This window comes from Drosophila yakuba, chromosome X (assembly GCF_016746365.2).
Source record: "Drosophila yakuba strain Tai18E2 chromosome X, Prin_Dyak_Tai18E2_2.1, whole genome shotgun sequence".
Lineage (NCBI taxonomy): Eukaryota > Metazoa > Arthropoda > Insecta > Diptera > Drosophilidae > Drosophila > Drosophila yakuba.
Genome location: NC_052526.2, coordinates 10,240,442 through 10,267,150, shown reverse-complemented (window position 1 = coordinate 10,267,150; position 26,709 = coordinate 10,240,442). Strand labels below are relative to the sequence as shown.

Here is a 26,709-nt window from a genome sequence, read left to right as displayed (position 1 = left end):
AAAGGAGAGTAGGTTTTGAGCTGGCAACAAATCAATAAAGTCAGCAGGACAATCGATACGGAGAGGTACAAGTTTAATGAAGGTCATGATGGCATATGGATTTTGCAGCACGACACAAAGCAAGCTAATCCTGTTGAACTTTTCAACAAATAAACCTTTGAAAAAAATACATATTCACTCGACTATTGGCATCTCGCTCATTTTCAGAACTAGGAAAGCATTTTCCCGATGTATGTAAGTAATCTGCATAAGTGAGAAATCAGAAAGGGAAACCCCATTTTGATCCGATACAAACTCGCATGTATCATTAAACTTACCTCTTCATTTCAAAAATTTGAAAAGCCCCCCATCCTGAAAACCTTAAGTTTTCTCCAATCAGAATCGACAGTTGGACTGTTAGTTATTCAAGAGTATAAATTTTGTAGCAAACGCTGGATTCCAACTAGAATCACATATCTTTAATAACGACAGCGAAATTCCAATTTATAAGAACATTTTGGAGGAAAATTGTATATTTTCATCTTAGTCCAGCTTATAATATATATTGATAGATCATCGGAAAGGGGTATCGTTTTGACATTTATTTAGTAGTTTGTTTTATTTATCTAGATTTTTAGTTTTAATTGTATCGGATTTTTTTTTATTCAGAAAGGCATGCTAAAATAATGCCCATGATCGGGGGCCACTCGAAATCTCTATAAAAACCTTGGTGGTCCAGAATTGTATGTCCCGGAATGTTGTGGATGTGATGTTGGCGATGGTTGTCCTTGCCGCAGGATCTCAAATGGCGAATTCGAACGCTGCATAAAGTGGTGATAGTTATTTGTTGGCAGTTGATGCTGTAAAACAATTCAACCAATTAGAATTTACTATAAAACATCCATCCATACAAATAATGATAACTAACCTGTATATTTCGTAGAGTCATGGAACCGACAGCACTTCCAATTATATGAGGGCTCGGGCCATCGCCTAAATCTAACTGCAAGCTCTCGGACATGTCGTTATTGCTGCTCACTGCGCGTCCGCCAATGTTGCCGGCGCATCCAGCTCCATTATTTGTCAAGTGAAGCTGGCCCAGCGAGGCGGTGGCCATCGCCACATCCGGCATCATTTCGGACAGATGGCTGTTGGCCGTGTCCAGACCGCAGGCACCGCCCTCGGCGCCCATGTCCAATCCCAGGCCATTGCCATGCGGGAATCGAAAGTCGCCCTCGGTGATGAGGGCTGGTAGATCGTTGCGCTGGTGCACCGATGACGAGAGTCGCGAGTAGCTGCACTGCAGCGTCGGGCCAGAGCTGGAGCCAAATGCATTGGCCACTCCGATCAGGCCATTCGAGTGGTGGCGTGGGAAGGTGAGATTACGACTGTAGCACGGGTGAGCGGCGTCGGTGCCGCAAGACGCCACGGATGAGCCCATGGGCGATAAGAACGACGATGCAACGGTGGTGTGTCGCGACACTGAGCAAGTGGCCGCCGGCGAGGGTGGCGGACTTTGATCCTCATCCTCCAACAAGGAGTCATCTTTCTGCGAGGCCGATGCACTTGTCTCCTCGGCGTGGCTTTCATTCCGGCCCGGATTAGTTTGCAGGGCGATTTCCAGTAGATCGGAAACCTCGTCGGGCAGATTGAATTCCCTGACAACCCGCAGCCGAATCTGCCGATCGATCTCACTCTTGGAGGAGAGCGGCAGCAGCAATGCCCGCTGGCACATGGGTGACTGGCGAAGCTTGTGCTCCCGCTTGCGCATGGCCAGCAGCGTTTGGTTGTCCGGTGGTGGAATTACAGCGGCGCCTACTAATATATCAACATTTCCGTCAGTACTACGGTTTTCTACTGTGCTCAGATCACTATTCGCCTTTGAATTCATATGCGACACCATGTAGAGGGTATCCGGAATATCGGGGGGATGTCGACACCGGCGCATACGCATTAGCTCAACCTGATGGTGTGACGACGACATACGATCCTCCAAGAGCGCCTTCACCTCCTCAAAATAGGGCATGAATAGACGGGGCCGCACATATAGGCCCTGATTCTTACCGCCGCGAATCCAGGCATTGATACGTAAGTTCTCCCGATCATCGCCGATCATATGCGAGGGTGGTGTGCTGACGAGTCCCCGCCGAATCGCCTGGCAAAGGACCTCACAGTGTGGCGGCAGGACATGATCCATGCGCACCAGCGGCAACAGTTCCGAGAGTATCTCGCGTAATTCTATATCACTCAGGTCGCGTTTCTTGACACCCTTGCGTGCCACTGAGTGGGCTGTGTGCGACAGCAAGTTGGGCTCCCGATCCTCCATGCGGCGAATCAGCTCCTGCTCGCCCCATTTGAGAACGGCCTGCAGCACCTCCAGTTCGGATGCTTGTAGAAAGTTACTATGCAGAATGTGTATTAACTGAGATTTATCGAGTTGGTGCAACACCGGCGAGGAGCTAACAGCTGCGAATTCCTCGCGTAAATACTGACAAGCTTGACGAAAGACCCATGCGGATCCATGGGGCTGGCAGCCCCACTTCAGGACTATGGGTAGCGTGTCAATGGACAGCCATTCCAGAATCAAATCCTCACAGCCCTGAGCCAATATATCCAGCTCCAGAAATCGACCGATCTGATATAACTCCATGGCCTCCTCCAGAGTTGTTGGTCGCACCCGGCCGGTGTTGGTCAGCGCGTGCACTTCGCCAAGCGAACCGGCCGAGGTGCCGGATCCCACGCCACGCAAAATCAATGACAAGTCCACCGAGTCCAGGTAGATGGCCTGCAGCAATACCCGTGCATATCTTTTTGGTATAACAGTTTCGTCCAATACAATGCGAGTGGGCACGTGCAACGAGCGCTCCACGTACTCGTCCATGTTGCGTGTGCGTCGCGCAATTAGATTGCGAAAGAATGGTGACCGCGCGCTCAATATCGCTTTATGGCAAGGTAGTTCGATCTTCGGCCGGAAGCCGTACTCCGAGGTACCCGAGTCTTGTCGCAGATAGTCGTTGCTTCCATCTGCCGTGAAGACGAGCGCTGCGTCAGCATAATCACCTGTTTCCAGCAGATAGCGCAGATCGTGCTCCAGTGGATTCGGAGTACCGAAATCCTTGCCCAATTGCCGCAATAGAGTAATGTCAATGTTAGGATCATGTGGGCACAGATCACCAGTGTATAGGTAGCGCAATAGTGACGAGAAGAGTTGTACATCAATGGGGGATGTGGGTAGTTCGAGACATATACGCGCTCCGAAACCAGGACATCCTGCCAGCAGGTCCCGAAAATATACACAGCGTGCCGATAATATTGCACGATGGACCGAGAATATCGTTCCACGAAAGACCAGATCACAATCGGTGCACAAATTTTTCTCATAGATGGCAGCCAGGTCCTGCTTAAACGTTGCCGCCGGCGGTCGTGCCAGTTCAGCTTGCACCTGTAAATGGATTGATTGAAAGGAAGATGGTTAACATGGGCTTACATATTCTTAGATTTTTGTATTGCTAACCGACAAATCCCTCAGAGCCGACAATGCCTCGAACTCCTCGCAGAGAGCTGCCAGTTCCACGGGTGCCCAATCGGACACAAAGTCGCGCAGGACGCGAGCGTGATCACAGGCTTTCGAGGAGCGCCGTCGGCGTATAAACTTGCGTTTGAGTGTGGCAAAGCCGGTGGCACGCTTCCTCCGCTGATCCCGATGGTAATGGGCTCCACTGATGACGATGCCCGGAGTTGCACCTGCATTCCCACTGGGGCCACAGCTACTACTGCTGCCGAAAGCACCCGAACATCCGCCACCTGGCATCTCCCCCATGCCCGGCGGCATAGCGGAAAGGTTTCCATTCGAGTTGCTGGCATTGCTATTAGCTCCGCTGCCCGAAGAGGCCACCGTGGGATAGCTGCTGCTCGACGTGTTGGCTCCCATTTTGAGTGTAGTGCCAGGTTCAGATGCCCAATACTAAATTGTCTGCGGTACTTGGTGTAGGTGCTTCTATGCAGGACATGCACAGTGGATAATATCTTTCAAATTCATGCTTCTAATGCCTGTATATACGGTTTGTAGCAGCGCGTTATTAACAACCTGGTTCTGAAAAAAAATGTTTGTGATACAATATAGCAATAAGATAATTTATTTGTAAGTTACCTATTTTGTGCAAGGATTCTTTCAGCATTTTATAAATTCTGCTTTTGGGAACGCCTGGAACCCTTAGCCAAAAGGTATTTTCTCGTGAACATGATGACACCCGACAGATCTATCTGAAATTGAAAAGAGACAAACTTGTAATAAATTTTGAAGAAAATAGAAAAACAATACTATAACTAACAACGTTCTAATATCAAGCTTTATAAGCTTCTTAACATTTTGTTGTGTTATCAAAAATCAAAAGAGAACTTCCGAAATGCAGATAACAGTTGTTTCAAGTTCTGACCACGCCTTTTCCGCCCCCTCAAACGCGAAATTGTCAGAGAAAGAATTTCTGGTATTATCAGTTGTTCCCATTTACGTAAATAGTTAGTACATACCTGTGCTATTGCATTCAGTCTTCGAAATCCAATTGTTTACAGTTTTTGACCAGAAGCCAACCGATTGGCCAGCTAAAAATCCTATAGCCCCCAAAAGTTATTCATGTTTGCCAGAAAGTTTAGCCTTGAAAAATTGGTTCGAGCCTAAATAATGCTGGTAACCTGGAGGCAATTGTTTTAAAAAAAGAAATTAGCACACGTTTGTACACATACATGGTAACATCGACAAAATAAACAACGAAAAGAGCGACCGTTATATTATGTACACACATAGATTTTTTGAGTAGGTGCTACATTGACCCACATATGTATGTATGTATATAGATGGAACTAAATGGGACATTCCCACTTGGAAAAATAAGAAAATCGAATTTAAAGCTGTTGCAACAAATAAATTTGCATTGGGAACAAAGTTATTTAAAAAAACTAACAATATTATTTATATATTTTTACAAACTTCCACTGTTACACTTCTGAAACCATAAAAAGGGAGCACTTTACATTCTAATATTTCGTTTCTCTTAAATCCACAAAACACATACACACATACATACACTCTATGTACACACGAAATTGCCAATACGACAGTGCCATATGTACATACATATGTATAAACAGTTCACATCTGCAGCCAAATACACATTCTTACAAGAGTTTTTTCAGCATTTATAACCGTTATTTGAACTGGAATATACTTTTCATAACTCATTCATGAACAACATTGCAATGTTAAATTTATATATACCAAAATAGATGGGCAATATGTATAGAGAAACGCACTGTTGCACATGTGCAACTGAACATCTATTAAAATTTCTATACATGTCTACATTTCGTATTAAAATCCATTAAGTTGTATTCTAATGTTAAGAAGGATATTCGGAATGTTTTGCCACCGTTTATAAATATTAATTATTAAAGCGTCCGCACATGCATATGTATATATCCAACATACATACATATTTATATACCAATATGTATACAGATTTGTCTTCACTCTGCACATACGTAAGATGTGAACTCAAGATGATTTAACGCGATGCATTTATGTTTCATTATATTTCGTTGGGGAAAATATGTACCATACACAACACAATCGTTAAATTCACACGGAAAACATACTCTTTGTTCGCCTCGTCAGTTTTACACAAGTTATGGCGTTTTCACTCAATTACTTTCATCCACATTCAGCAGGAACCAAAAGTCTTTAACTCTTTTGCTGGTTTATGTTCTTTTCTTTCTACTGCATGTTGAATAATTCACATTTTATTTTAGGGTTTCATCAATTGATTATTTTATTTACATGCCAGTATTAAAATGTTCTGAAAATTAGTGTGCCCGTCTGAGAAAATTAATCGAAGAGGCAGTCTAGCAAGCTATTATATATCGATAACGATATAATATTAAAGTGCTGTTAAAATTATACATTTAAGAGTGATAATTGTTGAGTATCCAAGCAAGCAAATATGAATAGACAAGAAAACATTATTTTGTCATAAATTTATTAAAAAATTCTGGCTTACACGAAAAATATGTCACCGTTTGTAAATTCACATATCGATATTATCTTTTTATACATTGCTCCAACTGAAAGCATACCTGGTGTTAAATTTGGCTGTATCGAAACCTTTGAAAGTCCGATTTCCCCTGATAACTACACCATCGAATCCAGCTTTCTACTTATCGATAAGTGCTGAATTTAAATTTAAAATGATTTTTTAAATCTTGACGTTATGTAATCATTAATAAAAACCAATCGATTTTCAATAAAAAAAATATCGAAAGCATTACAAAAATAAATTTTTGTTGTATATATATATATAGATTTGTTAAATATTACTTCCAAAAATAGCAACAGCCAAAATCCATTTAAAAATGATTTATCAGCAAAAAAGTGGGTTTTTAATCTAAACGTAATCAAAATAAGAATTAATAAATGGATAATAATAATTAAGTATTTTCAACGGTTTTTTAGATAATAAAAAGGCATATAGAAATATTTAAATGCTTATGAGTCGGCATTTTTACAACTACACACAGAGTGAAACTTTATTCAACAACAGTAAACATATTTATGTGTATAATGGATGTATTATATTAATATTTTTTCCAATGTGGCTGGTAAATTGAAGAGCGAAAACAGAAGCATTTCAGAGCATAGCGCATATGTATATGTAGGTGATGCTCCACCGGGGAGCAATATATAAGTTATGTGATGCCATTTCCGGCCGTTTCTGAAGTGTCTCACCCAATTCTACCGCGCCCTAATCTTTAACTTTTATGTAGATGTAGAGTGTGGGTGGGTGGTTGCTTGGTGTTCCGCATTTAATCCTTGCTCTGCATGTACTTGATCAGGTCGATGACGCGGTTGGAGTATCCAAACTCGTTGTCGTACCAAGAGATCAGCTTCACGAACTTGTCGTTCAGCGAAATGCCAGCCTTGGCATCGAACACCGACGAGTGGGTGTCGCTGAGGAAATCGGTGGACACGACCTCCTCATCGGTGTATCCCAAGATTCCCTTCAGGGGTCCGTTCGCGGCCTCCTGTACCTTGGCCTTAATTTCATCGTAGGATGCACCCTTGCCCAAGCGCACGGTCAAATCGACCACGGAAACGTTGGGAGTGGGCACACGGAATGCCATTCCGGTGAGCTTACCATTGAGGGCGGGGATAACCTTGCCCACGGCCTTGGCAGCTCCGGTGGAAGCTGGAATGATGTTCTGGGCAGCGCCACGTCCATCACGCCACAACTTGCCGGAAGGTCCATCGACGGTCTTCTGGGTAGCGGTGGTGGCATGAACGGTGGTCATCAGACCCTCGACGATCTCGAAGTTGTCGTTGATCACCTTGGCCAATGGAGCCAGGCAGTTGGTGGTGCACGATGCGTTGGAAACCACCTTCATGTCCGGCTTGTAGGCATCCAAGTTGACGCCGCAGACGAACATGGGAGCATCGGCGGATGGGGCCGAGATGATCACCTTCTTGGCACCGCCCTTCAAGTGAGTGGATGCCTTGTCGATGGTGGTGAACACACCAGTGGACTCCACGATGTATTCGGCACCAGCGCTGGCCCAGTTGATGTTGGCCGGGTCGCGTTCGCTGAAGACGGTGATCTTCTGGCCGTTGACCACCAGGAAACCGCCCTCGGCGGCAACGGTGCCCTTAAAACGTCCGTGGGTGGAATCGAACTTGAACAGGTAGACCATGTAGTTCACATCGATGAAGGGATCGTTGACGGCCACAACGTTAGCACCCTTATCGATGGCGGCGCGCAGAACCAAGCGACCGATGCGGCCAAATCCGTTGATACCAATCTTCGACATGGTTAACTCTTTGTTTATCTGGAAAGTAATGTATATGTGAAGCAGTTAATATTTTGGAAGTTTTCTGCGGAGTGAAGAGAACCACTACCTATCGGCTTGCTTGCAAGGAATCGACTGTGATGGCTGAGAAATTTTGAGCGCTTTCTATGGGCGAAAACTCGGGTGAGAAAATTTTCAAAGTCAGATGAAGGACGTTCATGTCAAACTACCGCAATAAAAAGCGCTTTCGCTCTCAGTAACTTGAAAGCTCCATGTTACCCAATAGACTTTTTGCAAGCAATATTACATGCAAAATAAAATGATTTTGTAAATAACATAAATTACTTTTTAAAAACTTGTGATCTTAATCATTTAATATGAGCCATAAAGTAAATTGTTATTTTTAATTTATATGGAAAAGTGTTTGTTGGGCTATATTTTATGGCCATTTCACCTGCTCAATTTTGTTGACGGAAGTTGAGCTTTTTTATGAGCTTTGAGAGAGCGTGCGAATTTAGACAAGTTTAGTTGCCGGTAATTACATACATACACATATAGACACACAAATTCATACATGAGCACGTCTTGATGAACACCAATTGGTCATATTGTACATAAATATATATATACATAAATGCAAATGGAAAAATCCTTATATGTACATCCATACATTAATAAATATACATCAATTTCAATATTATATAAATTTAGAGGTCATGTTTGATGTTTTGCCGGTACAAGACATTGATCTGTATACATACATATATGCATATACGTATATAAATTCTATTCATAAGTACAATATTAGATGAACTAATTGTCTATGTAATTTAATTAACTAGTTTAATGATTTCATTTAAGCAATTGAGCTTTTGTCATTCCATTGTTATAGTAAGACAACACCTGACAGCTCAACTGTGTATTTAAATTTCATGAATTTTCAACGCAAATGGTAATAAATTGTGTTAGTCACAAAATTCCATGTACCCATAATATAGAAATTGTATAACTTTATGGTGAAATCTAAGTGAATGTGACCTTTTGAATCATAGAGAATTTATTAATGTTTTCTCTTTCAGATATCAGCAGCTTAATGATAAAAAGAAATGTATATATGTTTGTTCCTTTAATCAGCCGATCCTGTTTATATAAATATTAAAACATATGTTAAACATAATCAAAAAAGTAGATACAAATTAATCAATTCTCCTTCCCCTAACTAAATAATCGATATTCTGATCATTTGGGCATTCTTATTATTCGCTTGGTTTCATTTTACTTTCCATTCAAACCAAAACAAAGCACAGCTGCTTGGTTAGCGATAGTGTGGCGTTTATCGTTATCGATAATGTAATGTAAGTATAATGCCTTTTTTGATATGTATCGATATGCTTTCAGTGCAACCCCAAATTATTGATATAACAGTAGAAATTCAAATAAATGCGCCAACATAAAAATGTTGAGATATGCAATTAGACAGAGACATTTCTCTTGCCTTATCTTTTCACATATTTTAAATTAGTTTCCACAATCAGTGGTTAATATTATTTGTGTCACGCTTATTTATAAACATTAGGGTTGGGCAAAAAAGTTAATTCTTTCTTAGTGAGTCATAGGTTTTATTGATAAGTAACCCTTTCATTTGTTTTTAAGCATTCCATCTTTATATTTCAGCTTGGTGTAAATTATTGCGGCACTTTGCATTTGCTGAGCCAAAAACACCGCACGAATCTTACCTCAAATAACCATAGAAATCCGATTTAGAGATTTATACATTACCGAAAAAACCATCCGATTAGCAGAGCAAACCTAAAAGTTAATAGAATATATGCAAATCTAATGGAAGTCTTGCTGCCCTTCGAATTTGTGGGGTTATTGGTGTTCATGCCAACATCCCAGGATGACTTCCTAACCTAGAAACCCCATTACAGATGGAAGCTTCTTGACGTCACAAGCTGAAGTAGGCTACCCATGTATACTTCTCCAATAAAGGATAGGTTTCCGCCTTCGTATTATTACAATAACTGTGTACCTAGTATCTCAGGGGATACATCTCGAGGATCTGGTCAGGTGATGTCTTAAATATCACAATTATGACTGCAAATAATAAAATGATGAAAATGAACGCTGGTTGCGTGTATTGCCAGTTCCTTTTAATATATCAAGCTTTCACATGAAAAGATATCATTCTCGCATTAGTACGACATTCTGCAATACTTTCATTCTGGATCCCCCAACTGCAAACTTTTTGCGACTACAATGTGGCAGGTCAAAGTTGATAGAAAATGAGCGATTGGTTTGATTGAAAAAAAATTTAATTTGATTGCATATAAATGTATGACTATTAGCATGCCAGTTTTATTAACCCGTTAATCCTGACAGACCAAAACTCTTAATTAATGTTTTCGGCATGTACATATGTGCACACGTACATTAAATGATATATGTATGTAGCATTTGCTTAACACAATTTTCTTTATTATTTATTCTAGATATAACGCTGAGTTGACGGCTATGACACAAATTATAAATTAATGTTAGTAATCTTCAGTTTTCATTTAAATATGTATGTTTGTATGTATGTTTATTACATGACCATGTTTTATTTAAATATTCAATTTGTTTTGTTGACAGCATTTTCTGTTTTGCATTTTTGTTTTTGTTCTCAATTATTGTTAATAACTAATTACAAATAAATCATTTTATTGAATTTGTCGATTTTTTGTCGGCAAATAAAACAGTAATTAAATTACAATACATATATGCGCATATATATGATCGCGTGGCATATATACTCGTATATATAAACATAACGTATACGTAATTAAATTTACACGGAAACACACATACATAGAGAAGGGTTCTGATATTAACATACTTGAGGGATGCGCGTTCTAATAACAAAGTACTCTTAACAAAAAAAATTATTAAAAAAGAAATAACACGTTGTTTTGTTCCGTTTTGGGCTGTGATAGAAAAATAGTTTAATTCAACTTACTGCTGGAGTACAAAATTCCTGACAATTCGTAAAGTGCGTTCGTAATTATGTAGCATGTATTATGTATTATGTATTATGTATTATTAACCCTAGATGGACTTACTTTGGCGCATTTTTAATTATCGCAAAATACAGCAGATCAACGTTAATGACTCCTTGTTTAAGTTAAACAATAGTATTATCGTATTTGTATTATATTTTATTATTTAAATGTTACAAAGGTTTCTTCTCATAATTTATTCATAGTTTTGAAACAGCATTAGTTTTGAAATGGCCGTCCAGAATGTCCAGAATGTACTAAAATTAAGTAAGTCCATCTATGGCGAAAAAGCAGAGCCCAAATAACTGCAGCTGTTGTAAGCTTACCAATAGTTACACATTATACATAGGAATATTCGGTTCAATATTATCAAGCATCGAAAGTCGGTAGAAATACACAAATTCTGTCCATTTGAAATGTTGATTTCGATTTTTGATTCAACTGGGTTCTGGATTCTGGATTTGGATTCGGTTTAGGTTTTGTTTTTTTATTTTTGGTTTAGGTTTAGGTTTAGGCTAATTCTCGTTGCTTGAAAAAACTATTCACTTTAAATCACAATTTACCATTTACCTATCGGACCAAGATACTACTATATCGTTAAAGAATACTTCAAAAGGTCAATAAACCAATCAGTTTATTACAATTTTCAATGAATTTTGGTATTGCTAGGATTTCAGATCTTTGATTTCAGAATGCTGGAATCGGTATCGGTATTGGTATCAGTATACGCGAATTTCCTATTACCTCTTAAAATTAATTAAAAAGAACATAATAAAAATAGATAAGAACTTGATGATTCAGTATATTCGTAAGACAGCAAGACAATATCAGTATTTTCACAATATATGTAAGCTTTAGTTTTTTGTTTGCATTCTGCATTCATACTGCAATCGCTTCGCTTCGTTTCGTTTCGTTTGTTGCATTTGTTGCATTTTCAAACCTCATATAAGCCATATATGTATGTAAAACCTCATAAGAATTCAGGGGAATAAAATGAACAAAATTCAACAGTATGCAATTAGAGTAGTGAGGGGGGGGTGAATGCTCAAATTATTTCCATGATGCTTTAATGCCCTTACTGCCGCAATTCTATGAATGTATTTGTTAAGATTTTGTTAAACATTTATAAATGTATTATAAGATTTAAAGGTGTTTTTCAATTTATTGTTATAGCTTATATGGCCATCATATTATATATAAATAGTTTTCCACTTTTTCACTAATGCATAGTTTACATATATGTTATTTAAATCATTCTTATTTTTGTTTGTATATAAATTAGGGACTTAAACATAATAAGACAAAAATTTGTTATAGTGTTTTCTTTACTTTTTTTTGTTTTTTGTTTTGTTTTCATTACTTGATTTATAAAGTTTATTACGCAATTTTTGTTTTTGTTTCTTGTTTGGTTTTCTTTTTTGTTTTGTTTTGTTTTACGTTTAGGTTTGCCGTGATTCTTTTTTATTTTTTAAATGCTTTAACTTTATTTGACTTCTTCTCCAACCCTCCTTGCATCAGGATCATCCACACATTCTGAAGTTTTATGTATTATACGCAAAAGAATATGTATTTACTTGTTGACATACATGATTACAATGATACCACCTTCTTTTTCTTTTACAAAGTGCAAACGACTGACTGACTTACAGACTGACTGACCAGCACCACTCCTGTCGCTCCTGGTACACGGATTCGGACTCCGATTCGGGATCAGGACCACGACCAGGCTCAGGATCGGGATGCCAGGACAACAGGGGCTGCCAGTTTTGTGCTCTCAGTTGCACGCACTCACCGCTGAAATGCGATTTGAACTAAGTTTAATTTACGTACGTTTTAAACTGTAGCTGTAACCGGAATTCTGACTAAACAACTGACTATCAGCGGGCCCATCGTTTCTTCATCAATTTCTTTATCTTTTGGTTTTCTTTTTTTCTTGATCTTGTTCTTGGTTTTTGTTTTTTTCTCAATTTTCCATTTACACTAATAATATTCTTGTATGCGTGTGTATGTCTATTTGTATGTTGCTGCGTATGTCTGCGGTTTTTTTTGTTGTTTTTTGTTTTTTTTTTTTGGTTTTATTTTGTTTTTTTGTATAATTTTAGTTAATAAGTATATAGCAATATAAATAATGTTGTATATAAAGTTCTTTGTTGTTGTGGTCTACGTTCTAGTCAACTAGCTGCGCCCGCATATTCAAAACGTCCGGCACTCATTTAATATTAACCACAGAGGTAACACCGAATCATATACATTAGATCACAATGTAGATGATGGGTGAAACACTATCCGCAGACTGCGCAACCGTTGACCTGACCCCACCCCACCCTTTAATGCATTTTGAAGTTCTTTTACTTTTACTTTTTCCTCTTTTTTTTGTTGTTCTTTGTTTGTTTGGTTTTCTCTGTTTTTTGTTTTGTTTTCTTTTGTTTCTGTTACTCTCTTCCTTCTGTTTTGTTTTGTTTTTAGTTCCATACGCGCAAGAAGGAGTCCCACGATCCTGTTGCCACCGCCATGCCATTCTCGGTGACACCCAGACAGGATACACGGTTGTCGTGGCCGGCGAGTATGCCGGATCGTTCTGCCTTCATCGTGTCCCATACATTGCAGTTGAAATCGTCGTAGCCCGCTAATAACAGACGTCCGCTCTTCGAGAATGCCACCGATGTGATGCCGCATATGATGTTGTCGTGCGAGTACATGGCCAACTCCTGATCGGCACGGATGTCGAACAATCGACAGGTAGCGTCGTCCGAACCTGTGGCGAATGCCTGGCCATTGGGGAAAAATGTGACCGCATTGATATCGGATTCGTGGCCGGGGAAGGTTTGTTTACAGACACCCTCCCGGATGTCCCATAGCTTGGCGGACGCATCGCAGGCGCCGGATACGAACGTTTTGCATTGGGGCGCCAGTGAGAGGGCCATCACATCGCCGGTGTGACCCAGAAACGAGGTTACCTGCAGGCCCGTCTCGATGTCCCACAATCCGCACGACATATCACCGGAGCTGGTAACGATCTGATTGTCGTCCAGGAAGCGGCAGCACGATAGATAGCCACCATGGCCGGGCAGCTCACGGGATACCCGGACATTGCCCTCGCGCGTCTTTAGGTTGTAAATTGAACACATGTTGTCGAGGCCACCGCAGGCCACATAGCTACCGGATGGGGCGTACGCACATGTCATCACCCACGAGGATCGCAGTGGAATGGCGTGGACTTTGTTCGTGGTATGCGAGTCCCAAACGATCAGTTTGCCGTCCTGTGAGGCTGATACGAGATTCCTTGAATCGTTGCCCCAATGCATGGCGTAGATTTTCGCCAAATGGCCGCGTAATGTACGACGTGTGCGCATCTGTATGCGGCCGATGGGTTCCAGCGAGGTGGCCGCTTGCAACAGTGATGTGTCGCAGGCCGCCTTCCGGGCATCCCGGATGGCGTTCTTTAGGGACTCGGCTTCCTGCCTGAGACTGTCTAGTTCATTCATCTTGTGATCGTTGGAGACAGCGGCGCGGTCCTTATGGGATGATTTGTTTGAGGATTCGGTTTCGAATTCGGAATCGGATGCGGATTACGAATCGGATGCGGGATTCGGCTAGCCGGCTTTCTTGATAGATCCTTCTCTTTTTGTGTGGTCGTCGGTCGAATCGGCGGATCGGATCGAATCGGTTCGCTCTCGTTAGATGGTGCTACACATGGGGGGCGGAAGTAAATGGAGGCGTTCATAAACCTAGTTATATGGTCAATTGTAAATTGTGGGTGTACTTACGCTTACTTTTTTTAAGCTGGCCAGTAGCTTAGTCGGATGAAAAGCTTTGGATGATCACGCTTGCATACGGCGTTTATTTTGTGCACTCTAGTATGGATAAATCATGAATTTGGTTCTGCAAGAGTTGGTTTTTTGCTTTTTAGTTGGTTTTGCTTTTATTTTTCTTTTTTTTTTATATCGAATAGTACTATTCACGCATTATACTCTCGGTACGGTGTGCATTTATTTCTGACTTTAGTTCATAGTCGTTGTCCTGTTTGCTCTGCCAATTGAACTATTTGCTTTTTCTATTAGTTTTTTTGTTTTAACTTAACTTTTTGTTTGGTATATGCGGTTGGTGTATTTCAGTTCCCTGTAGAGTTTTTTGGTTTGTTAAACATATACTACGTTAGTTGGGGTGAAGGGAGTTTCCTAAAGTTTCGCTTTTCTGTCCCGTCTGATTTGTAATTGGGATGTTGGGCGTTTTGTTTAATACAGAATGTTATCTCGCGGATGGGATGGTATACTAAAAAAAAAAATAACGAGTTGGATGCATAAAAACCGATCTGGTGCGGAGGGCAAGTGAAAATAGAAATTTTTCGCCGTGATTTATGCTTTTTATGTGCTGGATTTCGAATTCCGTTCTTCCGATGGATGGGTAGGATATATGGGATATATTCCTTTTGCTTTTTTTGTACACCAAAATTGCAATTTTTGCACCACCACTGCGGCGCAAGTGGCCCTTTCGATTGGAGCAAGGAGCACGACTACTGATTGCGAGCCGTGCGCAATTGTAAGCGCGGCAGCGAAAGCAGGTCAGAAGTTCCCGAAAGCGGGCGGTGAGACAAAAACAGTCGCGGCAATCGGTTGTCCCATTCGCACGCGCAGCAACCGCGTAAGCGTACACATGACAAAGAGCAGGAGGGAAATAGATCAAAAAAAAAAAATAATCAATTTTAAACGTTGAACATTTTTCGTTGGGAAGGCACAGGCACAGGCACAAAATATATAGAGCTTATTTCATTTGATTTTCCATGCCGAATAGCAATCGTGTAGAAAAAAAACAAACCAATTCTGTGAAATAGTCATATATGTAGGCGCAAAACTATCGAGACTGCCTTTTCATCACTCGTCGTTGAGCGAGTACGAAAATTTTTTTTTCTTTTAGCACATACACACACATTACCATAGATCAGTAATTTTTCTTTCAATTTTCATTCACTGGACAGTTTGTTGCTGACGACAAAACGTTACTTACACGCAGTGTTAACTTTTTATACGCAAAACAAATTCCCGTCTTCAACTACACAAATAACAGAAAATTTTGTTAACGAAGCCACCAATCTGTAACTTTTCATTTGCACTCTACAATTGGCAGCCAACACCTAGAAACAAATTAAGGGTGCAAGGAAGCTGTATCGATGTATGCGGTTATCGATAGCATGGATACATATTTGAGAGCCAGACTGTTCACACTGTGGGTGTATAGAGCCGGTTAATGTACCGACCGTTATTTATTCAGAATTTATATTTTTTAAAAACGCTATATTTTAAAAGTGTATTTAATGTTTATTGCAAAAGCGTTGCTTGTTCCATTAAACCGACATGATTTTTCAACACCTTTATTTTGCGAAGCAGAAATAATAACTGCATATAAGTGTCATATTAATATACTAATTTAGTCTTGAAAGAATTTTAAATCATAAAAATATAGAAAATAAAAAACAGTTACTCTGGTGATGTGCAATGTACCACCTGATTATTTTCGTATGCAGCCCTAAAGAATTGTTATTCACTGCAATAATCGTTTACGATCACCGCGATAACGCCAACAATGAAAAGATCGGTCTGAAAACAACAAAACTATTTTAAAATATTTTTAAAATGATTCGATTATAAAATTCTCTTTATATATCGATAACTGTAACATCGATAAGAGTGGAAATGTGATAACAAATGAATCACCGGATGAATAATGATTTAAATATTTTTATCTATGAAATGGACATTTAAGATTGCTTTGAAATGTCTTATATGATTTGCACTCATTTTTAATCATAATATCTGTGCTATTGTGTTTCCACCCCATGAATGATTTCTTAACGTGTTCAAAAGCATTTCAGATTTCTCCAAACGCAGTCACACTATTGCTATCACTTATATTAACTTATTGTTTATATTGTATATATTGTTTATGGAAGCATGTTCAAGTTAGTTTTTAAGCAGTACAAGTCCAAAATTCCTAGTCCCGATTTAACGGAAGTGATTAATATCGATGATTGTGCTGTCAGGGGAAATGATCAACAACAGAGTGATAATGTAAGTACTCTATGAGACCTGTTGCTGTTGAATTACAATTTCAACATTTACTTTAGAATGTTGTTCAGCGATTATGTATCAGCAATGTAGAAAGCCTTCAGACAATGCCAGGCATTATATCGCCTAAGGATTGGCGATCTTATACATTACCTAATCATCCCGGCATTATTGTTATTCGGAACCCATTCTCGGAACGAGGTCGGCGTTATTGGATCGCCCGATGTCTGCGGGATTATCCGCGCACACCAAATATAGTCAATTTAAATGAACGGCTCTTCGATGAATCTATCAGATCGGACTGGTGGAAACAGCTTAGTCTGTGCAGCGATGGCGATGAGTTCCAACGGATAAAATCCGCGATGCGATGGACGACATTTGGATATCATCACAACTGGGACACTAAGATCTATGACGAAGAGATGCAGTCACCGTTTCCCGAAGATTTGAACAGTCTATGCAGATTGTTCGCGCAAGCGTTAGGATACAGTGAGTTTAAGCCAGAAGCTGCAATTGTAAATTACTATCCAGTTGGTAGTACCTTATCGGGTCACACGGATCACTCCGAACCAAACAAATCGGCTCCTTTATTTTCTTTTAGGTAGTATATCACATATTAAATTTCTCAGCACACATAACTTTGTTTACCTTTTAAATTCACAGCTTTGGCCAGACTGCCATATTTCTAATTGGCGGAAGAACCTTAGAAGAAAAGCCAACCGCTATCTACCTTCAATGTGGGGACGTTATGATAATGTCCGGAGAATCGCGTCTATGCTATCACGCAGTTCCCCGTATCATGAAAATTCAGACTTCCGCGAATCCATTAGTAATAGATGAAGTTGTGGATGATGAGAAGATTAGATGCAATTTTATGGATAAAGATTTATATCATGACGTAGGCGACCCCAAATTTTGGGAGCCTTTTTCGAGTTATATGGCTGATTCCCGTATTAATATTAATGTACGTCAAGTTTTAAATCCAGGAGAGTTAAAGTTATAACCCAGACAAATAAAACAAATAATAGGCCATAGCAAATAAAGTGATGTGTCCAATGGAGATATCTTAAATTGGTAGGTGATAGTAAATAGATTTCTTATTATTTTGAAGAGTTCAAGTGACTTAATTTAGCAATTATAACAATATAGATTCATCCAAAAATCTAGGAACTCCCTTTTTTCCAAAAAGATAACGACTAAATATCGATAACACCACGCAGGTTATCGTACTTAACAATAGATGGAGCTCTAGTGGAAACGTGGTGATTTCTCAAATGATAAGCCCTCGATAGTTTTAATCGTTTTGAATGGCGAACGCTAACGCTCGTGTAACGGTCACACTAAATACTACATTTTAAAATAATAAACGATACGACGCCGTGAATTTCCAGTGTAAAGCGTGAATAATTTGATAAAAAACTCTAAAGTGCGTACCTACAACTAAGCAGTCGATATTTGAAATAACGGTAGCGTGACGTTAGAGCAAAACAAATGTGCGAGTGGGGTTTTTTTTCACCAGTTTTTCCCAGTGCTAAATATAGAGCATAAAAATGTTTGGCATTAATGCAATATCGGGAAATTAGCATCTGCTTGTTAGTGCCCCTGCCTGAATGAGTATGTCCACAAATATCTGTAACCTAGAAGTAATAAAGAACGCTAATCCAAACCAATATCGGCCCGAGGACCAACAAGCCAAACAATTTGATTCCGATCGCACCGAGAGCGATGCGACGCACCCAATATTACGCAGCGATCATCGACATCAGGGTGAACTGGTCGAATGTCTGACGTGCAGCCTCCAATTCAAGAGTTTCTCGTACAGTGACATTTGCACGCACTACACATTCAATCATCCGCATAATTCGGCTAATTTGAGCCATCGTCATCTGCCCAAGTGTTTGTACTGTAAACGCGACGTTCATCGTTTCCAACGCGCGCAGAAATCCCAGCCGGAGATCTATCACTTTTGTTCGCCCCGCAAACAGAGTTAAAGATATACAAATATACACACATATACATAGAGCGCCATATATACATATATCTATAAAGTAGAGCCTGAAGATGGCGAGTGCGAGCAGTGAAAACGGAGAGGAGTATTTAAATTACGGCGGAAATTCCGACTCGGAAGAGTCCGAGTGCTCGGAGAACGAGGATACGCAAGATGGCGACAAGGACTCGCAACCAAATAGCAATGCCGATTCGGGCTACCCACTGGAGTCTTCGCTGCAGGACTCCAAGTTGTCGGGACAAAAGGGACAGAACAAGAGTGGAGGCAGTAGGAACAGCATGGGTGCAGTGCATCCGAACTATGGATTCGGCAAACGCTGGTCCAAGTCCGAGGATGTGCGGCTCAAGCAGCTGGTGGAGACGCACGGTGAGAACTGGGAGATCATCGGACCGCACTTCAAGGATCGCATGGAACAGCAGGTGCAGCAGCGTTGGGCCAAGGTCCTCAATCCGGAACTCATCAAGGGTCCGTGGACGAGGGACGAGGATGACAAGGTCATCGATCTGGTGCGCAGCTTTGGACCCAAGAAATGGACCCTAATCGCACGATATCTGAACGGACGAATTGGGAAACAGTGCCGCGAGCGATGGCACAATCACCTCAATCCGAACATTAAGAAGACGGCATGGACGGAGGAGGAGGACAAGATCATCTACCAGGCGCACATGCAGCTGGGCAATCAGTGGGCAAAGATTGCCAAACGTCTGCCCGGACGCACCGATAACGCTATCAAAAACCATTGGAACTCAACAATGCGTCGCAAATATGATGCCGAACGCAGGTCGGTTAATGCATCTGGTAGCGATTTGAAGAGTTCGCGTACCCATCTCATCACGCTGATCAAATCCGGTGGCATCAGCAAGTGCCAGAATAATATGCAGAACAACAAGGCAATGTCTGCTGATGCAGCCGATGGCAAGTCAGCCAATAAATCCGATAACTCCGATGGCGTTTCGGTTAATGGCTTGAAAGGTGAGCTAGCACAGGACTCACAAGACGACCATCAAATGGGCTCCTCGCTGGCCCACCTCAGTATGCAGCATCACATTAAGATGTCACTGCCGCGCCAAACACCGAACATATTGAAGCGTACGCGCAAGCACATTCCCGAAACTCACCTTCAGGCTGGTCCATCAAATGGGGTTTTCAACCAGGAAGTAGAAGCCGCCGGCAACGCCAAGTCGCGACCACCGAGTTCGCCCGTCATAACGCCCATTAAGTCGCTACCCTTCTCACCGAGTCACTTCCTCAAGTCGCCATGCCTGACCACCTTTGAAGACATGAATCTGCGGGCTAGCACGCCGGTAACCAAGGTCTATAATCGCGTTGGCATGGAGATCAAGAAGGAGATGGAGACTTCATCCATAGAAACTCCACACAAGAGTAAGTACAACCCATACCGGCTGCAAATGCATCTTGAATACTACACACTCATCCTTATTTGTAGGTCAACTTGGGCCACGAACACCAACGCCCTTCAAAAAGGCACTTGCCGCCATCGGCAAGAAAAGGGACGGACGTCGCTACGAGCCCTCCAGCCCGTCCAGTCTGGTGGTAGATCTCGCCGAGATCATCCATGAAGAGCATCTGAGCAACTCGCTAACCGCAAACAATTCCAAAATGATGGACGCCAGCGATCAGAGCTCTATGCTAAACACTGAAAACAATGCTCAGTCGCCGCATATAAAACGTGCCAGAAAGTCATTACTCTCAACTTGGAGCTCCAATCATCCATCAAACAGTGGCTCCGCCAAAAAGATCCAACCCTTCGAGACGGAGACGCCCAGCAAGTTTCTCACCTCGCCTGGCAATATTTTGAAGGATACGCTGTGCAGCGAACAGGATCTTCCGTTTGACGAGGGCAGAAAGGAGAATCGACCATTCCATAATCGCAGAAACTCCAAGTATCGCGGTGGCTTGTCCTACGATCATGTCATTGATCCCAAGTGGGCACGTGTGGCTTGTGGCAAGACCAAAGATCAAATATTTATGGAGGAGCAGGCCTATGCATGCCTCAAAAACCTATCATGTATTTCGCGCTCCTTGAACTTCGAGAAACAGAAATGTTTGGCGAACTCATTCGACCGCTTTGGTTCCCTATAAATTGTATATTGCTATATTAAGGTATTACAAAACAAAATTCAATGAGCATCATCTTTATAAAATTGTAGATATGAATTCCTAAAATTGCACCTAAACCCGATTATGTTTCCGTTTGATGAGCAACGCATTTCAAAATAAGATTTTTAGTACTACATTAATGGCATTATTGGTTACATCCACCTTAAATTGTGTCCCATTTTTTTCGTATATTTAATAAATAAATATGCTTAAAGTAAAGTAAATGTCAAGTGTTTTATCAAAAGGAATAGTTGAGTTGGTTCTTTGGCCTTGTAGCTTGCAGACGAGTGATATATTCAGTAAAAAAGAAGTCTATTATAATCGAATGTTCTAGTTCTGGAGAACATTTTAACAAACATCGTTTGATTCATTATTTCTTTGAAATATGTCCATATATTTCGGCACTAGTTCCTTCGCCGAAAATCGATCGAAATTGAAGTTCTCAAAGAACTGGTCGCGTTGTTTGCGAAAGACCCTCGGCATTCTACAGAAGTTGTAGAGCTTTTTTGTTAGTGCATTGGAGGTGTTGTAGAGGTTTTCCTTTGGGTAGATTTCCGGGTAAACCAATTTATTGGGCGCAATGGGGTAACAGCCACAATAAGTGGCCTCCAGCATGGCTACTCCAAAGAATTCATGGTCGGCCGTTGAAATCACAATGTCACCGGTGAGAAGAGTCTTCAAATACTCCTCACGTTCCAGATGGCCAAAGTTCACCAGCTTGCTGCCCAGTTTCTCCTGAATTTGATCGAATTCCTCCGGTACCTCCTGGTAACTTTCGCCACAAATAGTAACCTTGAAGTCCACTTGACGTTCATGGAGCTCACAAAGCGTGTCCACCAGCAGTTTTGGATTCTTATCGTGCTCCCAGCGATGTGGCCAAATAAGATGAATGCACTTCTCATCCAAATCCTCATCAGTATCACCCATCACGGACTTCCTCCGATTGGGAAATCGATCAAAATTGACGGGAAAGTACAGCACTTGGCATTTCTTCTCAATTTTCTCGCGCATATGCTTGATTTTAAAGTCAGGCTGGATATTTAGAAAGGGCTGCACATTATCCAAGAACGAGCTGCAATTGAACTGGGAATTGAAGAGCACTATGTCGGCGGCCAAACTGCAAATGGATACGTTATAGATGTAAGTCAATATTTTAGAATCTGGTGGTCACTTACCAGGTCAGTATCTCATTGAAACCGTACTGACAATCGCGCTGCTTCACCTCGCGCACCGGGTAGATCAGCTGGTTCTCGTGGAAGTAGACGATCTTCCGGCACACGGCTAGATCCGGACGGAGGCCAATCAGCTCGGCCAGGCTGAGCACGGAGCTGGCGAAGAGCACCCGGAAATCGTGATCACGGGGTATCAGCTGGGAAAAGTGGAGGGCAGAGGTACGTGCTCGCCAATGCCATTTCTTGGCGGGCAGACTGAATATCTCGTAATCTCTATGGCTGAGACCTGCGAATTGGCTAACTAGGAGTGCAGTTTATAGGGCTACTTGTGATATATACCCTCGATCAGTGCGCTAATCAGCTGTTTGTGACTGCCACCGTAAAACGGCTCAATAATCAAAATATGCGGCTTTGCGCACGACATTTTTGGATTTTGGATGCTCGGAAATAGTGTGACCGCAGTAATTGTTAATTTCCGATCAAATAACTTTTGCATTTTGTTATGTGACTATAAAAAGCTGTAATAATGGAAAATAATAAACTATTTATATTAATAAATGAGTTTGTTTTTGAACTGATCACCAGTGAGTACACTTATTAGTAACGTTAAAAAAGTCCAATTAGTTTTAAATAAACGTTATCAGCTGTTTGGGTGAACAGCCTGTGCCACGCAAAAATATACTGACCATTGGTGAACGCCTCAAATTGGCTGTTTACGCCATTTGGCACCCTGGCCACACTGATTTTATAAATGCAAAAATTGAGTATGTATAAGTATTTACCATCGTGTCGTTATAGGAAAATTACAAATTGTGTCATCTCGGGCCAAGATAAATGTTAAAAAGCAAAACAAAGTGAATTATAGGTATATTGTTGATAAAATCCTTTCTGCCTGCAGTCAATCTCATCGATCGAAGCTGAAAACTCAGCGCACGAAAAAAAAATCAAACGCGAAAGTACTTTTTTTTTATCCAATACCAACTGCACACGCACACACATGCAAACGTACATATGCATGTGTGTATGTACAAAGGCATTGAATTAAAGTTGAGAAAAATTCAATAAGTTTACCATTCCATTGATGTAATATCCGTGCTTGTAGTGCTCCTCACATTCATAATCCTCACTGTTTTTCTTAATTTTAGTGTCTGCAAATTGGGCATAAACACACTCCCATACACACACACATTTATATATATACATACATATATATGTACATATATTAGTGCGCAGATATATGAGGAAAACATTGAGAAAAAAAAGAAGCAAAACAATCGGATTCATTGGAAAAGCCATTTGAACGCAATCCAATTAAAATTCAAGTGTATTTCAACCGAGCGATGTAGTCGCATTCTATTATGTACGATTGTAGTGGACTAAGGGAATCGAAATAATCGAAAGTTACATCAAATCCTGCTGGGGATTGGCGAAAAATGCTCAATGCTCCATGGAAATAGCAAAATGGCATTGGCAATTGATTGCACTGATTACATACGACCTGGAAACTTGCCCATTTCGAAATCGGATGGGCAGTTAAATCAGTGAATTACTGCATTACTGAATCACTTGAAAAAACACAGAATACAAATACAAAAAAGTGCAACCCTCTCGCCATGTCGGTAACATCTTCGATTGAGAAGCCAAAAACAACAGCAACTGCAATTCAGCAACAACAACAATACCAGCAACAGCAACAGAAGCCACAACAACAACAACAGGACAAAAGCAGCAGCAGCAGTAGCAGCAGCAGCATCGCAATCGCAGCAGCAGCAGGGCAGCAGCAAAAGCGAAAATCCCTGAGTTCCAAGCGCTCGTACTCCCTATCGTCGTCGAGTGCCTCCAGTTCTGGTTCCTTTGGGGCGATAAGGTCCGCGACATCGCCATTGGTCACCACCGCCGAGAGGGAGAAAGACAAGGAGAAGGAGAAGAGCTCATCCTCGGCCAGCAATAGCCACCATCCACATCATCATCATCAGCAGCAGCATCAGCAGCAATCCCATTTGCCGTTCTCATACTGCACCGACACCATAGCAGCCGTGCACCACCAGCGACAGTCGTACGCCCTGGTCCAGAAGCCCCCATCCTTGCGTTGCCAGGGGAAACCCCATCATCAGCTGAGCAACTTCTCGCCCACGATGACCTCGTCGGAACCCTCATCCCCATTGGCCGCCGATGGATCCGGATCCGGAATCCTCAGCCCATCGGAGGTCGCCAGCCATTGTTGCGCCAATGTCAAGGCCAAGATCACCACCCCATTGGCCACCACCACACACAAAATGCACCGAACAATACCATCTGATAAAGTAAGTATTATTTTAGGCATTTATTGAGTACAGTGGGTGGCTATTGAATGCTTGCAGTCAGTTATTTCGACAATTTAATGGTATAAATACCTGAGCGAAACTGCTTACAAAACATAAAGAGAGATAGAAGCGACCTTCGATTCCTTTTACGCAACTCTTAGCCGCATTCGTACTTGCATTTTGAGAAATATCAAGTATTTTCCATTTTAAATCATTCATTTACATAAATATGGGCAAAAGATTGAATAACCGAACTTTTTATTACACGAATCATTTATCAGATTATGAAAATTTAAATCGGCCCTGAAAAAATCTTTTACTGTCTCGAAAATAATGTTAGCAAGTGGTAGGAGTCACATTTTAATATTTTATTTAGTCTAATTTAATTGTAATGCAATGCATTTTCTTTTCAGATTAACCTACGCCTCATTCTTGTTAGTGGTAAAACAAAAGAGTTTATTTTTAGCCCTTCAGATTCCGCAGGTGATATTGCACAAACAGTATTTGATAATTGGCCAGAAGGTGAGTGAATTAAGTGTTAAGTTTGTTGGCGAATCATTTTTCAATCACTAACGATTAAGTAAGCTAAGTAATACAAGGGGAAATTGATTCTTTAACCTTTAATGTCATGATGTTGACCTTTTTATTTATTTTAAGAACACTTTAATTACAAAGAAAGAGCAGTTTAGAAAAAAAAATTACCATATTCTGCAAAATCCTATCAAATATTTAATGTATTAAAATAATTTAATTGGATTTAATTGCCTAATTGGGCTATGTAATTGGTCTTATTGGATATTTTTAAGGTGGCTCAAATAATATCGGTTAAAAACAGCTCCTTGTTGGTTATTTTAATTTTAAAGTGAAAATATTAACCCGAAAACATGAAATATACTACAATGCATTTGTCTTGCAGATTGGACCCACGAAACTGTGTCGAAAGCTGAAATCTTGCGCTTAATTTATCAAGGTCGTTTTCTTCATTGCAATGTAACCTTAGGAGCACTGGGACTTCCATTAGGCAAAACGACTGTTATGCATTTAGTGCCACGTGATAATTTGCCAGAGCCCAATTCACAAGGTAAGTTTTCAAATAATAGCTCCAATAATATTATATACTCTCAAAAATATAGAGCTAGATATGCTACTGCAATGAGAAAAATCTTAATGAATTTCACTCCTCCACTCTTTTAGATCAAAGACAAAATAGTAAAGGCGGTTCTGGACGATGCTGTTCAACAAATTGCTCTATTTTGTAACTAAATTATTATATAATAGCGTAATATTTAAACTAATTTGCATTAAAAAAGAGAACACAACCGAAATAAATAATATAAATGTATAAATTACATTTTTGTGCAGTCAAAAGTATATTTATTAAACTATAAAAATATATGTCTGGAAGAACAAGGCGCTTTGTTTAAAATATTAATGTACATACAATATATATTTTATATATATACCACACAGGAATTCACGAGCATGTGCAAAATGCGTATACTCTGTATTAAAGTTGCTAGACTGCATATTTATAACATGTAATATACGAATACAAGAATACAATGCTAATTGCTTTTAGAAACCGGACTTGTTAACCTAATTAGAAAATGAGTAATTACCACACTTATTTCAAATATGTCAAAAATATTGAAAACTAATTATGTGCAAGAATAAGTAATTTCCACTTTGCGTTCTGCTTTTATGTGTGCGTCTACAAAAACTAAATAAAATCAGCAATAACTTGTCAGATCGATTCTTTAATACGTTAAAGAATATTGAATACATTTTTGTTCTGTATATATACATATTTAATTAGAATTTAAGTGTTTTCTTCTGTTAAGTTTTAAAATATTATCTGTAAAGTCTAACTTAAAGTCAATGATAAATAAATAATCTAATATATCCTTAACTTGGTCCTGTTTTGAGTGCTTTGGTGGTTATTTGATTAATCTCTTAGAACTAAACATTTTAGATAAGCAATAAAAAATCATTTTACTAATTTTTTTTTTTTAACGCTTTCTAATGTGGAACGCAGTTTAAAAAATTTCAGCTAAATTAGTTTATGCTTAATTAGGGAAGAAACTTCGCTCTTTCAAATAAAGCAAGGCACATCTATCTATATATATATTAGGATTTTAATCGCAAATTATCTAAAATAAGTAAATAAACTTTTGAAAAATTGCAAAAAATGTG

At 40.2% G+C, this 26,709-nt stretch overlaps 8 protein-coding genes across 16 annotated transcripts; 4 read left to right on the top strand and 4 right to left on the bottom strand.

The window, feature by feature from the left end:
- Positions 1 to 566: 566 nt before the first annotated feature.
- LOC6524901 (BTB/POZ domain-containing protein 7) lies at positions 567 to 5,856 on the bottom strand. 5 transcript variants are annotated; one of them, XM_002100705.4, is made up of 6 exons: positions 5,632 to 5,856; positions 4,510 to 4,671; positions 4,130 to 4,242; positions 3,494 to 4,072; positions 908 to 3,421; positions 567 to 839 (listed from the first exon to the last, which is right to left on the bottom strand). In XM_002100705.4, exons 4-6 carry the CDS (start codon positions 3,908 to 3,910, stop codon positions 696 to 698), a joined length of 3,075 nt encoding a protein of 1,024 aa, XP_002100741.1. In that variant the 5' UTR covers positions 3,911 to 4,072; positions 4,130 to 4,242; positions 4,510 to 4,671; positions 5,632 to 5,856; the 3' UTR covers positions 567 to 695. The 5 variants fall into 5 exon arrangements, with proteins under 5 accessions (XP_002100741.1, XP_039231890.1, XP_039231897.1 ...); XM_039375956.2 differs by having other exon boundaries at positions 5,469 to 5,850; XM_039375963.2 differs by having other exon boundaries at positions 5,518 to 5,850.
- A 650-nt stretch (positions 5,857 to 6,506) lies between these two features.
- LOC6524900 (glyceraldehyde-3-phosphate dehydrogenase 2) lies at positions 6,507 to 8,044 on the bottom strand. Its single transcript, XM_002100704.3, has 2 exons — positions 7,922 to 8,044; positions 6,507 to 7,851 (listed from the first exon to the last, which is right to left on the bottom strand). Exon 2 carries the CDS (start codon positions 7,831 to 7,833, stop codon positions 6,835 to 6,837), a length of 999 nt encoding a protein of 332 aa, XP_002100740.1. The 5' UTR covers positions 7,834 to 7,851; positions 7,922 to 8,044; the 3' UTR covers positions 6,507 to 6,834.
- A 2,086-nt stretch (positions 8,045 to 10,130) lies between these two features.
- On the bottom strand, positions 10,131 to 16,009 carry LOC6524899 (guanine nucleotide-binding protein subunit beta-1). Of its 5 annotated transcripts, none has more exons than XM_002100703.4 (3): positions 15,855 to 16,009; positions 14,618 to 14,732; positions 10,131 to 14,537 (listed from the first exon to the last, which is right to left on the bottom strand). In XM_002100703.4, the coding sequence occupies exon 3, from the start codon at positions 14,333 to 14,335 to the stop codon at positions 13,313 to 13,315; it is 1,023 nt and encodes a 340-aa protein (XP_002100739.1). In that variant the 5' UTR covers positions 14,336 to 14,537; positions 14,618 to 14,732; positions 15,855 to 16,009; the 3' UTR covers positions 10,131 to 13,312. The 5 variants fall into 5 exon arrangements, with proteins under 5 accessions (XP_002100739.1, XP_039231974.1, XP_039231971.1 ...); XM_039376040.2 differs by having other exon boundaries at positions 14,624 to 14,732; XM_039376037.2 differs by having other exon boundaries at positions 14,618 to 14,891; positions 15,855 to 15,989.
- Positions 16,010 to 16,716: 707 nt separating this feature from the next.
- Positions 16,717 to 18,100, top strand: LOC6524898 (nucleic acid dioxygenase ALKBH1). The gene is made up of 3 exons (XM_002100702.4): positions 16,717 to 16,915; positions 16,972 to 17,513; positions 17,576 to 18,100. The coding sequence occupies exons 1-3, from the start codon at positions 16,799 to 16,801 to the stop codon at positions 17,913 to 17,915; spliced, it is 999 nt and encodes a 332-aa protein (XP_002100738.1). The 5' UTR covers positions 16,717 to 16,798; the 3' UTR covers positions 17,916 to 18,100.
- Positions 18,101 to 18,217: 117 nt separating this feature from the next.
- LOC120321900 lies at positions 18,218 to 18,903 on the top strand. Its single transcript, XM_039376069.2, has one exon. It carries the CDS (start codon positions 18,523 to 18,525, stop codon positions 18,901 to 18,903), a length of 381 nt encoding a protein of 126 aa, XP_039232003.1. The 5' UTR covers positions 18,218 to 18,522.
- A 70-nt stretch (positions 18,904 to 18,973) lies between these two features.
- On the top strand, positions 18,974 to 21,181 carry LOC6524897 (myb protein). Its single transcript, XM_002100701.4, has 2 exons — positions 18,974 to 20,303; positions 20,368 to 21,181. Exons 1-2 carry the CDS (start codon positions 18,974 to 18,976, stop codon positions 21,021 to 21,023), a joined length of 1,986 nt encoding a protein of 661 aa, XP_002100737.1. The 3' UTR covers positions 21,024 to 21,181.
- A 116-nt stretch (positions 21,182 to 21,297) lies between these two features.
- On the bottom strand, positions 21,298 to 22,698 carry LOC6524896 (glycosyltransferase-like domain-containing protein 1-like). The gene is made up of 3 exons (XM_002100700.4): positions 22,553 to 22,698; positions 22,217 to 22,499; positions 21,298 to 22,158 (listed from the first exon to the last, which is right to left on the bottom strand). Exons 1-3 carry the CDS (start codon positions 22,635 to 22,637, stop codon positions 21,390 to 21,392), a joined length of 1,137 nt encoding a protein of 378 aa, XP_002100736.1. The 5' UTR covers positions 22,638 to 22,698; the 3' UTR covers positions 21,298 to 21,389.
- A 242-nt stretch (positions 22,699 to 22,940) lies between these two features.
- LOC6524895 (mastermind-like domain-containing protein 1) lies at positions 22,941 to 26,425 on the top strand. Its single transcript, XM_002100699.3, has 5 exons — positions 22,941 to 23,078; positions 23,359 to 24,516; positions 24,930 to 25,038; positions 25,433 to 25,597; positions 25,711 to 26,425. Exons 2-5 carry the CDS (start codon positions 23,827 to 23,829, stop codon positions 25,773 to 25,775), a joined length of 1,029 nt encoding a protein of 342 aa, XP_002100735.1. The 5' UTR covers positions 22,941 to 23,078; positions 23,359 to 23,826; the 3' UTR covers positions 25,776 to 26,425.
- Positions 26,426 to 26,709: the final 284 nt, after the last annotated feature.

Coding starts and splice junctions, on each gene's coding strand:
- LOC6524901 (XM_002100705.4), bottom strand. CDS start 3,910: ATGGGAGCCAACACGTCGAGCAGCAGCTATCCCACGGTGGCCTCTTCG. Junction 3,422..3,493: donor CGGCTCTGAGGGATTTGTCG/GTTAGCAATACA, acceptor ATCCATTTACAG/GTGCAAGCTGAACTGGCACG. Junction 840..907: donor TGACTCTACGAAATATACAG/GTTAGTTATCAT, acceptor ATTGTTTTACAG/CATCAACTGCCAACAAATAA.
- LOC6524900 (XM_002100704.3), bottom strand. CDS start 7,833: ATGTCGAAGATTGGTATCAACGGATTTGGCCGCATCGGTCGCTTGGTT.
- LOC6524899 (XM_002100703.4), bottom strand. CDS start 14,335: ATGAATGAACTAGACAGTCTCAGGCAGGAAGCCGAGTCCCTAAAGAAC.
- LOC6524898 (XM_002100702.4), top strand. CDS start 16,799: ATGTTCAAGTTAGTTTTTAAGCAGTACAAGTCCAAAATTCCTAGTCCC. Junction 16,916..16,971: donor ATCAACAACAGAGTGATAAT/GTAAGTACTCTA, acceptor CATTTACTTTAG/AATGTTGTTCAGCGATTATG. Junction 17,514..17,575: donor GCTCCTTTATTTTCTTTTAG/GTAGTATATCAC, acceptor TTAAATTCACAG/CTTTGGCCAGACTGCCATAT.
- LOC120321900 (XM_039376069.2), top strand. CDS start 18,523: ATGAGTATGTCCACAAATATCTGTAACCTAGAAGTAATAAAGAACGCT.
- LOC6524897 (XM_002100701.4), top strand. CDS start 18,974: ATGGCGAGTGCGAGCAGTGAAAACGGAGAGGAGTATTTAAATTACGGC. Junction 20,304..20,367: donor CATAGAAACTCCACACAAGA/GTAAGTACAACC, acceptor CCTTATTTGTAG/GTCAACTTGGGCCACGAACA.
- LOC6524896 (XM_002100700.4), bottom strand. CDS start 22,637: ATGTCGTGCGCAAAGCCGCATATTTTGATTATTGAGCCGTTTTACGGT. Junction 22,500..22,552: donor GATTAGCGCACTGATCGAGG/GTATATATCACA, acceptor GCCAATTCGCAG/GTCTCAGCCATAGAGATTAC. Junction 22,159..22,216: donor TTCAATGAGATACTGACCTG/GTAAGTGACCAC, acceptor ATCCATTTGCAG/TTTGGCCGCCGACATAGTGC.
- LOC6524895 (XM_002100699.3), top strand. CDS start 23,827: ATGTCGGTAACATCTTCGATTGAGAAGCCAAAAACAACAGCAACTGCA. Junction 24,517..24,929: donor GAACAATACCATCTGATAAA/GTAAGTATTATT, acceptor TTTTCTTTTCAG/ATTAACCTACGCCTCATTCT. Junction 25,039..25,432: donor ATTTGATAATTGGCCAGAAG/GTGAGTGAATTA, acceptor TTTGTCTTGCAG/ATTGGACCCACGAAACTGTG.